The 16566-nt window shown below is 36.5% G+C and overlaps 1 protein-coding gene across 7 annotated transcripts in view; it reads left to right on the top strand.

The window, feature by feature from the left end:
- LOC138708093 (protein unc-80 homolog) overlaps positions 1-16566 on the top strand; it is a 240615-nt gene that overhangs the window by 164307 nt on the left and 59742 nt on the right. For all 7 annotated transcript variants that reach the window (XM_069838258.1, XM_069838261.1, XM_069838260.1 and 4 more), the window contains 4 exons: positions 2251-2442; positions 9526-9788; positions 11430-11668; positions 15755-15942. In XM_069838258.1, the coding sequence (XP_069694359.1) occupies positions 2251-2442; positions 9526-9788; positions 11430-11668; positions 15755-15942 (882 nt within the window). The remainder of the gene's footprint in view (positions 1-2250; positions 2443-9525; positions 9789-11429; positions 11669-15754; positions 15943-16566) is intronic.

The raw sequence follows: 16566 nt of genomic DNA, 5'->3' as shown, positions 1-16566 counted from the left end.
AGGGGTAACATATGGTCAGCATGATGATGTCCCTCCTTAGCCATTATAGCTAGTTTTTGAAACCATTTCACTATCATAGCTTTCCATATTCATCACTATCCTGAGTAGACACACTGTCCAAAATTTCATTAGAAAATTCCTTTCCCATGAGGACTCGAACCTGTGCTCATTCCATAACATTAGCCCAGGCATGATGTCTTAGACCACGATGCTATGGTGTGGTACACATCAGTATAATATATTCAGTGGTTTATACATAGTAGGGTTGCCAGGTTTCCATACTGAAAGTAATCATCTTTCACATATCTGAAGAAATCTTAAAAGAAAAGTTGGAATTGTAAGAATTTGTAATTCAGCTTTAATGAAATCAGCAAATCTTTGCTTTCTACATCTTTCATTCATAGTGTTCTGGCCAAGGACAGGTCTTTCACTGCAAACCGAGCATTCTATTTTCTACATTCTTCTTAGTCTCCGCATATGATCCATACATCTTAATGTCGTCTATCATCTGATATCGTCTTCTGCCCTGAACTCTTCTCCAATTCACCATTCCTTCCAGCACATCCTTCAGAAGACAGTTTCTTCTCAACCAGTGACCCAACTAATTCCTTTTCCTCTTTCTGATCACTTTCAGCATCATTCTCTCTTAACCCACTCTTTCCAACACAGTTCGTTTCTTATTCTGTCTGTTCATTTCGTTTCTGCCCCATACAGTGCTACACTCTACACAAAGTGCTTCACTGATTTCTTCCTTAGTTCTTTCTCCAGAGGTCCACAGAACATGCTTCTTTTTCTATTAAAAGCTTCCTTTGTCATTGCTATTCTCCTTTTGACTTCTTGGCAGCAGCTCATGTTACTGCTTATAGTACACTCCAAGTAATTGAAACTGTCCACTTGCTCTACTGCCTCATTTAGAATTCACAAGTTTACTTTCTTTACTTTTCTTCCTATGACCATGATCTTCGTCTTGTTGGCATTTATCTTCATTCTGTACTGTTCATAGCTGTCATTTAGCTCCAGTAGCAAATCCCTCAGTATGATCTCCTCTTCTGCTAACAACGCTATATCATCAACAAATCTTATGCACTTTATTCTTCTTCCTCTTACTGTCACTCCATGTTTTGAAAACAATTCTTCATTCTACATCTGATGACTATTATTATTCATAAATATGAAATAGTACATTATGCAACAAGCCTATAATGGTAGTAATTAAGACGCGAGTATGTTTATGAAACAAGCGCAAGCGAGTTTCATAATTTTCATAGTAGCATCTTAATTACCAGTATAGTCAAGTTTCATACGACTTTTTATGCACAACCATATTTCTAACTTGAAATTATTCAGAAGTATTCATTTCATTCTTATCTGACTGAGGAGAGGAACTGACCTTGTGCAATAGCTCGTAAATTGTGAGATGTGCGCAGACGCGAAAGTATTGATTTTTTCCGAGGAACAAATGTCCACATTGACCTTGATATAATCTAGAGATTAAAATAAACATTAACCTTGATATAACCTTGAAATTGGTTTAGACATTGAAAAACGAGATGACAAATTGAATTTATTTGAATATTATTTACAATTAACGCTAATTATTATAGTAACAGAACATAACCTTCTGCGACAGTACTGGATTTCCAGCCTCTGTGACGTTCCGCTAGTTGTCTTTCGATTGCATATCCGAGAATAATCGATACTTGCGCTTTCATATTGCTACAATGGTGTTTTCTGATTGGTGGAACACCTGAACTTTAATGAATAGGTGTACTTTAATGAGGTCCATTAAAGGGCTGCTACCATGTGTATAATTACTACATTTCGGCATGGTCGAGCATAAAAACACTTTCAGTATGGGCATTGGATTCTGAAATACTCGTCACTTTCATTATCCATTATGGAGTAAATCAGCAGTTAAAAGTAATATACACTACACACATACTTCTTATGACACAGGGATGATGATATGCAAGAGAAAAGGCAGTAGGCAAAGTAGTGTGGCTGTGGCATTTTGTCTTTGGGAAAGGAACTTACACCATTGACTCTTACCAACATAGGGAGGAAATAGCAAAAGGGAAATATTAAATGTGAATGAATCAAGGGACTAAGATAGAATTTGAAGCAATGTGTAGGCCTCTTTACTTTTCTTAAATGACTGTGTTATAGATGCAGTGGGAGTGTGTACAATGTTATTGTGAAATCTCGATTTCAACATATTATGAGTTCTTCACATATTGTCTAAAATTTCAGGGCTCAATTGACAGTCAGCTGGATGCCATAAGTCTGCAAGGTAAAAAGTTAAATCAAGAACGAAAACCAAGCCTTACCCGCTCCCAAACAGATTCCAACATAACATATGCTGGAGAAGAAATACCAGAAGCTCAGGGATCTATGTGTTACATCACTAAGGATGGAGATATTGATTATCAGGTTGTCCTAAAGGTAAATCGTCACTAAGTCATATATTAATTGGCTTTCTGCATAAAATGTATTTTATTTATCAAACACTAGAGGTTCGTTTTTGCGTATGTGAATCCAAGTGGAATTCACAATGGTCAGGCTGATATGGCAGTTTTTTCTCAATAATCTTTACAATCAGTGCAAATAGTAACAGGTAGCACTGTATCTTATACAACTGAAATCCCTTGATGCAATTTCCTCATTAATCAGTAATGATTCATTAATGGTGATAATGTAATGGAAGGATAGTACAATTTGTTTCCAGTGCAAATTAAAAAAAAAAATGTATTTCTCATACAAGATGGCAATTAATTAATGACTACATTTAAATGTAAACTTTCGTGTGTACTATTTTTTTATTTTGTTTTCAATTAAGTATAAAGTTCAACAATTGCGAAATTTGATTAATTAATTAATTAATTCATTCATTCATTTATTTATTTTATTCCATAGATCTTACATGAGCAATGAAGCTTTAAGATGTGAAACAAGTCAAAATTTTACAATATTACAATTACAATTTTTACAAATTTTTACAGTTTTACAATTTAGTAATTTTCTACAATTTTTACAATTTTGTGCAATTTTGTACAATATTTTGGCGAGATGTAGTGAGATGAGGTGAGGTCCGAGGATTCGCCAAAAGATTACTCGGCATTTGCCTTTTGGTTGGGGAAAACCTCGGAAAAACCCAACCAGGTAATCAAATCAAAGGGGTTGATGCCGAGGACTCGCCATAGACCATCCGGCTTTAGTCCCACAGCTGTGGAAAACCTCGGAAGAAACCATTCAATGAGACCGAAGGGGGATCCAACCCAAGCCCGAACGCAGCTCTGGATCAGCAGCCCAGCGAGTCTGCCGACTGAGCTACATTGATGACTCTACTAAAAATATACAATACATAGCCAATCAGATTATGACATTTAGAAATGCAAACGATCATTCATTAGTTGAGCTATATGTATAATACTAAACAAGTAAGTTAATTAAATTTAAGACATAAACAATTCAATCAGTTGTGATATACAGAAATTGATAATACATATCATGCAAACTACTTCAAATTACAAACAGATACAATTTATTTTTTAATGTTGTAATATGGAAAGAGGGAGAGCACAACAGTGGGAAGTAATACTTACTTACTTACTTACTGGCTTTTAAGGAACCCGGAGGTTCATTGCCGCCCTCACATAAGCCCACCATTGGTCCCTATCCTGAGCAAGATTAACCCAGTCTCTACCATCATATCCCACTTCCCTCAAATCCATTTTAATATTATCTTCCCACCTACGTCTCGGCCTCCCCAAAGGTCGTTTTCCCTCCGGCCTCCCAACTAACACTCTATATGCATTTCTGGATTCGCCCATATGTGCTACATGTCCTGCCCATCTCAAACGTCTGGATTTAATGTTCCTAATTATGTCAGGTGAAGAATACAATGTGTGCAGCTCTCCGTTGTGTAACTTTCTCCATTCTCCTGTAACTTCATCCCTCTTAGCCCCAAATATTTTCCTAAGAACCTTATTCTCAAACACCCTTAATCTCTGTTCCTCTCTCAAAGTGAGAGTCCAAGTTTCACAACCATACAGAACAACCGGTAATATAACTGTTTTATAAATTCTATCTTTCAGATTTTTTGACAGAAGACTAGATGACAAAAGCTTCTCAACTGAATAATAACACGCATTTCCCATATTTATTCTGCGTTTAATTTCCTCCCGAGTGTCATTTATATTTGTTACTGTTGCTCCAAGATATTTGAATTTTTCCACCTCTTCGAAAGATAAATCTCCAATTTTTATAGTTCCATTTCGTACAATATTCTGGTCACGAGACATAATCATATACTTAGTCTTTTTGGGATTTACTTCCAACCCTATCGCTTTACTTGCTTCAACTAGAATTTCCGCGTGTTCCCTAATCGTTTGTGGATTTTCTCCTAGCATATTCACGTCATCCGCATAGACAAGAAGCTGATGTAACCCATTCAACTCCAAACCCTGTCTATTATCCTGAACTTTCCTAATGGCATTTTCTAGAGCGAAGTTAAAAAGTAAAGGTGATAGTGCATCTCCCTGCTTTAGCCCGCAGTGAATTGGAAAATCATCAGATAGAAACTGGCCTATACGGACTCTGCTGTAAGTTTCACTAAGACACATTTTAATTAATCGAACTAGTTTCTTGGGAATACCAAATTCAATAAGAATATTATATAAAACTTCTCTCTTAACCGAGTCATACGCCTTTTTGAAATCTATGAATGACTGATGTACTGTACCCTTATACTCCCAATTTTTCTCCAATATCTGTCGAATACAGAAAATCTGATCAACTGTCGATCTATTACGCCTAAAACCACACTGATGATCCCCAATAATTTCATCTACATATGGAGTTAATCTTCTCAAAAGGATATTCGACAAAATTTTGTAGGACGTCAACAAAAGTGATATTCCTCGAAAGTTACTTCAGTTAGTCTTGTCCCCCTTCTTAAAAATAGGTACGATTATGGACTCCTTCCATTGTTCTGGTACAATTTCCTTTTCCCAAATTGCAAGTACAAGTTTATAAATTTCGCAAGATAATGCCCTTCCACCCTCTTGTATTAATTCTGCTGGAATTTGATCAATACCTGGAGACTTGTACTTTTTCAGATTTTCTATCGCAATTTCGACTTCAGAAAGTGTGAGTTCCGGTATGAATGGCTCAGCAGTTTGTATTTGAATTTCGTCCTGATCATTTCTGTTTGGCCTATGTATATTTAGTAGTTGCCCAAAATAGTTTTTCCATCTGTTCAGGATTGAATGAGAGTCTGCAAGTAAGTCACCATTCTCATCCTTGATCACGTTTACCCTTGCCTGATATCCGTTTTTAAATTCCTTTATACCCTTATATAAATCTCGAATGTTTTTATTCTTACTATTTGTTTCTACCTCATTCAGTTTTTCCTTCAAGTTATCTCTTTTTATTGGGAAGTAATAGTGGAATTTTATTTTTTTAACAGTTAATCAACCTTTGTTGCTCAAAGAAGATTCAGTAACTTTTGCATTATTTAAAGAACGTTCATGAATTTCACATGGATTTATTTCACTCTATATTCGTGCACTTGGTTTATTTATGTACCCAGATAAGTGGAAGTGCTCTTCATCAGACATTGACATTCTCTCTAAAATTTGGATTGGCTAGTTTAAATCCAATCACAGTGTGGCATAGTGTTAAACGTCATCGCCTATCTGCTGGTTTCAACTTCTGGGACACCTGAAGTTATAAGGAAACAGAATTTTGCACACTGTTTCCCTATTGACACCAACTTCTTGCAATAACTTTCTTGTAGATTTAATTGGGATTGTTGTGCTTGCAGTTCTCACTCTTTCAGTGGTTTCTTCAGTGCATACATATCTCTACTTACCTGTACGTTTAACATCTTTTACACTTTCACTGTTTCTGAGGGATTCGATATATCACAAAATTTATTTTTGAGGACATGCATGCCCGCCAGATGTATCGTGGAACCAACCACCTTTAAGCAGCGATGATTGAGTAATCATTAGCAAAATTTCCACTATTGTTTTTGCTGCTGTGCATTCCACCTTCTCATGTTATACCACTAAATGTCACAATGTTAGAACTTTGTATTTACCTGAAAACAAAATTTAAAAAAATAATGCATATGATACTTTAACTTCAAATATGATCATTAATTAATCGTCACTCCGTATGTTGCTATTAGAGTTTATGAATTATTTGATCTTAGAGAATTCTCTGTTATGGTTATTTATTAATAATGGAGAAAAATTCGCTCTGGTACTGGAGTTCGAACACAGGACCCTCAGTTTTACGCACTGAGCGCTCTACCACTGAGCTATGCAGGGGCTCCATCTACAGCACCAGATCAAACTCCTCTCCTTTGGTTTTCCCTTTTTGGCCTACTCCAAGTTTCGTCATTATATTGTGTTATCATTAGACCCCAATATCATCATACAGATTTAATTGCCTAACAGTACATAACTGTTGGTTCCCAGCCACCCAAGTCACTCTTATGAGTGTGCTTCTATATGACGACATAATGTCGAAACATGGAGTGGGCCAAAAAGGAAAAAAACCAATGGAGAGGAGTTCGAGCCAGTACTGTAGATGGAGCCTCAATGTAGCTCAGTAGTAGAGTGCTCAGTGCGTACAACTGAGGGTCCTGGGTTCGAACCCCAGTACTGGAGCGAATTTTTCTCCATTATTAGAGTAGACAGCAATTCGGAAGGTGATAGTCTGCTAGCATTTGCGTCGAGAGAGACAGATAGAGAAAGCAAGGCAGTGTACAACATTGCCACATCGTACTTCACGCACAAGTGCAACACAAATAGCACAGGAGAGAATTTAGATTATCAAAAGATAATAATGACCTTAGCCATTGATTACTGTAAGCATGACATCAAGCAAACCCTCTTTCCTTCACTAACAATATTCTTTGCACGGTTCTTAATCCTACACCACATGCTTCTGCAGTCGTTTCTTGCACGTTGGCAATGTTGCAGTCAGCATCAAGATGGCGGCAGGGTTCTGCTCGTCAACGTTTTTAAAATAATTATATACCTTAAACACTATTTTCCATGCCTGTCTGTGAAATATTTGTCTTTTTACAGTCTCTTCTTCCATTTATTTATCTTACACATACACAGTAAATGTTAGTTTTACTTATTCAATGTATTGAAACATTCACACGTGAGCAAACGAACTCTGGAAGTACTTGTTATAGACTGATTCTGATTGGTTCTACTGTACAAGTTTGTGACGTCACATACCAGAAATGCTACGGCGCTTGTAGCAGCTGGCCGCCTTCTGAAATGCCACCTAGTCTAATAAATAATAACTCTGTTTGTTCTTTTGAATAAATTAATTGTGTACTTTTGAAGTTCGTTCTTTCATTTTTATCTTTTCAGTCAGGTAACTTTAACCGTACTTTGCAGTCCACACCTATGGAGTAACGGTTAGTGCATTTGGCCATGAAACCAGGTGGCCTGGGTTCGAATTCCGGTCAGGTCAAGTTACCTGGTTAATAATAATAATAATAATAATAATAATAATAATAATAATAATAATAATGTTTTATTTTCGCTGGCAGAGTTAAGGCCATAAGGCCTTCTCTTCCACTCAACCAGCCTTAATCAATACAATACATAAATTTAATTACAAATATTTTCACTACACTTAAAAGGTACTCCAGCAATAATCTTCACTACACATTTATTTAAATTTAGATAAATCTATAAGGTAAAGTAGTAACTTAATTTATGAGCTAATTTAATTCAATGAATTATAATTAATTTAATATTTGAGATAGCTAGTAAAATGATGAAAATTAATTTAATATAAGCTTACTAGGACTATGTTACAGGGAGAATATATATATTTCTATTTCTATAATGAGAATATTAATGTAATTGCCATTAGAGGTTTTGTAAATCTATTTAGAGAAATTAAAGATAATAATAATAAGAATGGACAGATGTTAGTTGAGGTTTTTATGGGGTTTTCCCTCAACCCAATACGAGTAAATGCTGGGTAACGTTCGGTGCTAGGTCCCGGCCCCATTTCACTGGCATTATCACCTTAATATTATTCAGACGCTAAATAACCTGAGATGTTGATACAGCATCGTAAAATAACCTAAAAAGGAAAAACTGTTATTCACACTTAATAATTCTTCAGTGCTTTACATCACTGATCAGGTTGTGAGGTGAACTGGTTTTCATTGGCTTCAGCAAGTATCATGGCTGCTATAATACTTTCTGAAATATTGTCTCTTTTCAAAAATTGAAGGCTGTGCTAATTGCTCTTGCAGCAGTGGGATCAAATTATTTGTGTATTTGTTTTACCAAAACTTAATTTTATTATGTTTCTTAAGTAGGTTTAAAAGGATGGAAAACTGTCATATCGATGGCTTGGTTCCAAATGTGGCCATCTGCAAAATTTTCGATTTTGAGTTTTCTGCACAGTCTGACTCAGAACCTGATTAAATATGCATCAGTTCTAAAAGTGTCTATCTGTTAAGTTAAAAAATAGCGCCTCAAATCATGGTGTATCAATGTAGCTATGTGAAACCTAAGGTTGAATGTCAGTTCCAAATATGTCTCAAAACAGATAGCCATATTTGGAACAGAGTTTTCTTTATTTGTATGTTTTCCATATATAGCTATATCACATAGCTACTTGTGGAATGGTTTGTTTATTACACAAAGTTTGTGAATTCTGCAGATAGATACATAGAATAATAATAAATGCAACAGGTAATTTTGTTATGAATCTTACTCGTGAAGGAAAACTAGATTTACAGTCGTTAATTCGTTATGTTAAAATTTAATATCTGAATTTCAGTAATTTATTAAGTGTCTTAACAGTGACAATAAATCTTTTTAACCTATAGTTGTTCGTCATTGTAATCCCGGTCAGGTCAAGTTATCTGGTTGAGGTTTTTCCGGGGTTTTCCCTCAACCCAATATGAGTAAATGCTGGGTAACGTTCCGTGCTAGATCCCAGCCCCATTTCATTGGCATTATCACCTTAATATTATTCAGACGCTAAATAACCTGAGATGTTGATACAGCATCGTAAAATAACCCAAAAAGGGAAAACTGTTATTCACACTTAATAATTCCTCAGTGTTTTGCATTACTGGTCAGTTTGTGAGGTGAACTGGTTTTCATTGGCTTCAGCAAGTATCATGGCTGCTATAATACTTTCTGAAATATTGTCTCTTTTCAAAAATTGAAGGCTGTGCTAGTTGATCTTGCTGCTGTGGGATCAAATTATTTGTGTATTTGTTTTACCAAAACTTAATTTTATTATGTGTCTTAAGTAGGCTTAAAAGGATGGAAAACAGCCATATTCTCTATTCTATGGGAAATAATTATCAAACTTTTATATAGTTTTCGTCTTCTTCTGTGTTACATAAATACACCAATGCAAGGTGTACATAGTCAGATTGTATGAAGTCTCTCAGGTTAGGTTAGTGATCAAATATATGGTACTCTGGTAGTAGCTTGTACACAAATAGTCTATTGTCTGCAGGCAGTGCACTCTGCAGCTGTCAGAGACAACGTGTGCTGCACACTGCGGGTATGTGAGGTGATACTGAACCTTGTGGAGCTGCTGATGGACATGGGTGTCCTCAAGCAATGTCTTCGGGACGAGGCAACCACCTCTGGAAGTCATCAAGGCAGCAACAAAACATCCCGGGGAGGTGAGCACAGCTCCCCTTCCAACGAGAAGGAGACTAGCAGTCACAAGGGACACCAGACTCCTCACAGTCTCGTCATGAGCTGCGTTATCAGGTAGCTACAGAGATACACCTTGTTTTAATAAATAAATAAGGCTATATATGTAGTTTGAAATCAATTAAAGATTTTAGAGCAAAGATAAAATTAAATATTACCGGTAATCAATTGAGAGATAGACTTGCAATCGGAATTGCTTATAGTAATGATTATTGCACGCATTTATTTTAGCTCCTTCAGCTAGATTATCATCATATAGTCACATTTATTAATCATTAAGAAAGACAAATAGGTGCATTAATAGTAATGGTAATATGATTTCAATTCATTGCTTTTCAAATCCAGTTTGTGTTAAGATTTGATATTTTGTGTAGCAACAAACTTGTTCCCCTTAAAATCACAGATGTTCTCTGTGAGGATAGTAATAGAGACTATTTGTAGGTATTTTTGTTTTGTATGGTACACGATTCAGCGGAAGAATGGGCGATTGTAAATATTTGATTATTGACTCAAGAATGTATTTTTTTCAAAATGACATATACTGTATATGAAATCATAAAGTCTGCCATTTATTTCTTGAAAAGTGCGTTCTTTAAGGAACTACCACTGAGATGGATATGTACTTCGCGGGATAACCACAAAGTGTCAATAAAGTCTTCATCTTCATCCATGCAATTTAAAATCTCCTCACAATATTCACTTCAGTTGAGAATATCGCGATGTTTTAATTGATGTCCCATCTGAATATTGCCTGGATGAAAATGTAAGTCACATGAGCAGAGGGGCGCCATGAATTAAAATGACTAGTAGCCTCAAATCCATTATCAGGCAGTACATCTCACTTGATGATATGTGTTAGAGGAAGAACAATTGTTTGTATGCACCTGAAGTCTGATTAGTGGAATATGTAGCTAGTCGGCGATGTATGCAATGGAGGGGGAAGGAACTGGTCACTCTACCCCTTATTTCCTGGCCAAGTTGCCTCATAAGTGGTGCCTTGTTGGTATCACTTGTGAGATTCAGACCTGTCTTCGGACAGTTGACTAAACAACAACATCAACAACAGTAGCCTCAAAATGTCAGTGTTCTTGTAAAAATTTTAATTGTAAAAGCACGTCGTTGTGCACCACTCCACCTTTTCATGATGAGTAAATGGCACTGTATTATCAACAGAATGTGCACGCAATTTATCGCCCTTCAACTGTACTGTGAGAGATATACACTCCTTAAAATCGCCAGTCCCTCTGCTGGATTCTATATTATTTTTAAAATATAAATTATATAGGCTCGTTTTTTTTAATGTGTGACACATCTTCTGATAGCCCTGTTCCATTTCTTCTCTGTTAGAGAACAACAGAGAAAATATAAATATTTGCCTAGATCATATATACCCAGATTGCTCGGCCTTACAGGCTTTGATGGTAACAACTTTTGTCAGGTTTACTATGCTGCCATCTAGTTGTTACATAAGGAGTCACGTCATAACTCCCATTTGAATTGCATTAGCGACTGTATTGCCATCTCATGTTCGTTTATGGCGGACGGATGGGGATCCTGGTAGTTGTTCTCTTCAAAGTGCTACCGATTTTAACATAGGGATGAGCAATCTGTTATATATATATATATATATATATATATATATATATATATATATGATCTGGGATATTTGCATAATCAAGTGTAATCGTTATTTTTCAGGGTTCTGAAGCATCTGGGGTGTCCTCATGGATGTGCAGACGGACAACGAGGTCCTCCAGCAGACTTCTTACGTTCTCAGGGACAAAATATCCTGTCAAAATTGCACCGTGCAAGTCCCAGACAATTTTCACGCTTCCTTCGTGAAATGGTATGCAATCAGCCAATTTCTGACATACTCGACTTCTTCCATGCATACGTCGGATTCTGTGTGGATCCCAGCTCTCTGCTGTCACCACTGAGTAAGTCATTCAAATGAATGTACTGTATGCAATGATGTAATGGTATAACAGACATTATATAAAATGCTATTTTCAAATGCAAACTTTGAAATAATGACAAATTAAAAAGAGAAACACAGAAACCAAGTTTAAGGAGGTTCTGAATGGCCTATCCCTATAACGTTACATTATACCCAATTTTCTCAGCTCCTTCCAAACATGGAATAATACACTAACAAAGCAACTAACAGTAGGAACAAATACCAAAGTGAAGGGTAGGTCATTGTCTCATTGTACTGGTACCGCAGCCCCAATCAGTTGCACTGAAGGAAAAAGTAGTTCTTTCAGTTTTCTTGAGAAGCTTATTCCAACATCAGGTGATACAGCTAGCTAGTCTACTGCTATGTTGCCAGTCACATCCAAGTTAAAAGGTTGCATTTCAGTTGACGATGCCTTTACTAGTGATGGTAAAATCATGCTGTTCAAAGTGTGTGACAAACGCAAGGGGTGCTCCAGGAAGTCACAATTAGAACAGCATTTAAAAACTGAACTTCATGTGAAAAATAAAAAAAACGTGTTCCACCGAAAAAACAAGTTCTTCTTACACAAGTGGTGCTGGAATATTCTTCTTCTGACAGTGAATTTAATAAAGATTTGTGCATGGCAATGGTTGCTGCAAGCATACCATGAACTTGGAATGCCAAAGTTTCAAGCATTCCTATGCAAATACTGCAACTTCAGTATTCCGGATGAATCAACACTCCAGAAAAATGATTTAAACTCCTGCTACACTGAAGCAATTGAAATGGTTAGAGCTGAACTTGGTGGCGAGACAACCAATCCCTTGGGTAATTTTATCGCAAATCTCGTCACAGATGAATTAGTTCCAGAGACTCCGTCCAAGTATTATTTAATTTACTGCAAACCACTGGAACTGACAAATCATGCTACAGTTTCTCGATTCGTAAATAATGGACTTAAAGAGTTAGAAATTAATGAAAAAAAGTTGCTGGTGCTCTACTCAGATGCTGCATTCTATGTGATAAAAGCTACAGGTGCCCTGTCTGTGTTTTATCCCAATATGGTTCACTTCACGTGTTTGGCACATGGACTACACCGAGTGGCTGAGACCATAAGAGGTAGATTTCCTGAAGTGAATGGTTTAATATCAGCGATAAGAAAAGTGTTTCGTAAATCTCACTATGGCATGCAGTGCTACATGAAACTGTTACCGGATGTGCCTTTACCTCCACAGACTGTGATTACTAGATGGGGAACTTGGATAGAAACTTCTGTGCATGAGTCCATGAGTGCCTTTCAGGATTCGAAAGTAGCTTCATCGATAGCATACATCACAAGCCACTTCAGTTAGATTTCGAAAACCATTAAAAAGCTGGAAACTTCTGGGCTGGCCCTCCCTGAATCTATGTCGATAGTGAAAGATGCAACCAATAAACTTGAGTGTTGTGCAGGGAGTAATCTGTGAGTGTGTTTCAGTAAAATTTAATGATGTAATGAAAAAAACCCAGGATACACAACTTTTTTCACTGTATGCAAAATATTTGAAGGTGAATGTGTGCAGTTCCCTGAGAATATTGTGTCGAGTGTCATTCTTCATCTGAAATACACGCCAGTTAGTTCGTGTGAAGTTGTGAGGTTATTACTTTTCCATATATAAGTACATTCTAACAGACAGAAGGGAATCGATGACTGCAGAGAATATGGAAAAATATTTTATTATTAATTGCGTCTTCAAACAATAATTAAATGAGGTTGAATCACATGTGCAACTGTAATTTTGTTCAGTTCTATTTTGTTATCAGTGTGCAAAAATATATCTAATAAAGGTTCGATTTTAAGTAATTTTTTTTTATTTGTTACATATTTTGCCATTTTTAGCTAAATATTTCTCATTTTCATACTATATAAAATCCGGACTATAGTGATAACCAACAACAGTGCCGTTTTGATATAAAGGAAGGGATTGTCATGGATAATCACTTTTTACGAACCGTAAGTAATGTAATTAGAGTACGATATTTAAAAGAAAGTAAATAAAACTGTTTATAAGACAATAATGAAATTCATTATGCTTTACGGAAGTAAGACCTTGACCTTGTCTGATAAAGCAGTTAACACCTTAGCATTCACCATGTGGTGTAGTGGTCTGAATGTCGGACTGTGAAACTGTGGGCTCGGGTTCAAACCCTAATTGAGACAAGTTACTTGGTTGAAGTTTTTTCCGGGCTTTTCTTCAATGCATTAAGAGCAAATGCTGGGTAACTTATGGCTCTGTACCCTGGATTCATTTTACTAGCATTATCACCTTCACTTCACTGAGATGCTGGATAGCCATCGCAGTTGATAAATCGTCGTAAAATAAGCTAATTTAAGAAAAGGCACCCTAGTAATCTGGGAAAGGAAAATGTTAAGACTAATATACAGCCCTATTTGAGGGAAAGAAATTTGGCAGATAAGAACTAATTTGGAATTATATAATCTGTACTAGGATATTTTAGGAATACCAAGTATAATAGAGAGAAAACTTAATAGTTGGGTCGCGTAGTTAGAATGGAGGGGTATAAATTTTCCAGAATTGCACTGGATGCAAAAATGGAGAGTAAAAGAAAAATTGGCAGAACAAGTGTGAGATGCTTGGTCGATATTCAGACAGATTTATCTAAAGTTGGCATAAAAGGAAGGAGAAAGCAGGCACAAGATATAAATGAATGGGCAGATTTCTTCTTCTTCTTCATCTTCTTCTTCAAGGGTATATATTTCAACTGTAGCACTTAAGCACAAATGGCTCATTGCGCACCCCATGAGCTGCAGCAGACCGCAATGTGACACATGGGCAGATGCCATTAGAGTGACTAAGATCAAGCTCTGAGGTCCGTAGAGCCATAGAAGAAGAAGATATGACGTATTAACCAGTTTATTGCTCAAACATACAGTAATGCTTCCGTGATGAGTGGAAAAGTGCAGGGTGTACAAAAAGAAAGACGTTCATCAGACAATTTATATTCATCACATGTAAAGAAGTTAAAGAGTTGCTTTTAAATACAGATTTTCGTAAATATAAATTATCAGTTACGATTATGGTGTACGTATTGATATTTCGTGTAAATTTATGATAAATTAATTTCATGTATCTTCTTAAACCATACAATTTATAAATGAAGGCGAGTGTATTAGTTTGCCTTTGTGTGCTATTTAGAAAGGGAAAGTCATTCTTATTTGGATGCAATTAAATTATTTTATTTGGATAGGTAGGTCGTGGGTTCGATTCCCGATGGGTTCATGGATTTTTCCATTGGTCTAATCCTTCTGGCCGCACCATAGCCCTGGGGTCTATTCAGCCTCTAACAGAAATGCGTACCAGGGTCATTTCCTTGGGAGTAAAGGTGGCAGGCACGTAGGACTAACATCTCTACTGTTATTAAATTGTCGATTGTCTGTAAAGGTGAGAGCCTTAACCTCTCCCACCCTCTAGGCTGATTTTGCCTGTCATGGGGTTGACTTTATTAGTTCAGTAGAGTGGTTCTGGTAGAGTGTAAGAGAAGGCCCTATGGCCTTAACTCTGCCTGTATAAATAAAGAATTATTATTATTATTATTATTATTATTATTATTATTATTATTATTATTATTATTATTATTATTATTATTATTCAGTAAAGTAACTACGATTATTATTATTATTATTATTATTATTTGTAAATAGATGGAGGAATTGTTCTGTTGGAAAATTAGTAAAACATATAATGAAATTGTATATCTCTCTGAGGCACAAGTTTTTTCTACTATAACCTTTGAAGTGAAATCAAATTTTCAAAGATTATTGTAATAATTATGAATCTTGGATGTCCATGCCTGATATTTATCGAGCACCGCATGCAGGGAGGCTTGCATGTAGTAAAATTTACATTAAGTCTGAAGGTGGCATGATAGCAGGATGAGGTTAATGAAACACTTTTCACAGTTTGTTATGAAAAGGTTCCATTTGATCTCTGAGATAATATATAGCTGTAAAGAGCTTAGGAATGCGTCTTATGGGAGCATGTACTCTATAATTATAATTCTTAATGGATATTTTACTTGTTTTCAGACCAAAAGCGCAGCTGCAGTAAATCCCCAGACATGGCATCTCAGGGAGGTTATGCAACTAACTTTGGAGCAGGTCTCGGTGGAGGAGGCAGTCGCGGAATTGAAGGTCAAATAATGGCCAATGTTTTCAAAGCGTTGGTTACCCGTTTAGCAAGATCTACAAAAGAACTCAAAGCACAGGAGAACATGGTAAGGTATTTGCTATATATCAGATTTTCTTCATAATATATGTTATGTCAAATACAGTTTTATATCAACTAGTATTAAGTTAATGTTATACATGAGTTGTAAATAAAGTAGTGGCTACACTACCTCTGCGATGGCTGAATGGTCAGACCTTCAGACTGTCATGCAGGTGGCCCAGGTTCGATTCCCGGTCTGGGATTTTTTCATTGAAAAAATTCACAGTGATACTTGTGACAGACAAGGTCGCCCAGAGTTCTCCCGTTTTTCCCCAAATTAGGCATTTACGTCATTCCGTCCCATTTCTCCATTTCATTATCATTCCATAGCATTCCCTGAATGCCAGCCGGTGACACATGGAGGGGGTTGGCCTAGGGATGAATGGGGTTGCCTGCTCGAAACCTGGATCAGAGAAACTTAGTGTGGTCGGCCAGTGTGAGTTTAGGAATGCGTCACCAGAGGGCTAGTGCAATAGATCTGAACAAGGTCGCAGTGCTGGGCCATAGTGCCCCCTCCGTTAAATTCAATTCAGTGGCTACACTGCTGGAAATGAGTAATATGCATTTGCATGCGATACAAGACAACTGGTGATCATTGTTGGAGATATTGTCTATGTATTGAATGTTAAAA

The sequence above is a fragment of the Periplaneta americana genome, chromosome 10 (genome assembly GCF_040183065.1).
Source record: "Periplaneta americana isolate PAMFEO1 chromosome 10, P.americana_PAMFEO1_priV1, whole genome shotgun sequence".
NCBI lineage: Eukaryota > Metazoa > Arthropoda > Insecta > Blattodea > Blattidae > Periplaneta > Periplaneta americana.
Note: the sequence above shows the minus strand (reverse complement) of the source record. Positions and strands in the feature narration are given on the sequence as shown.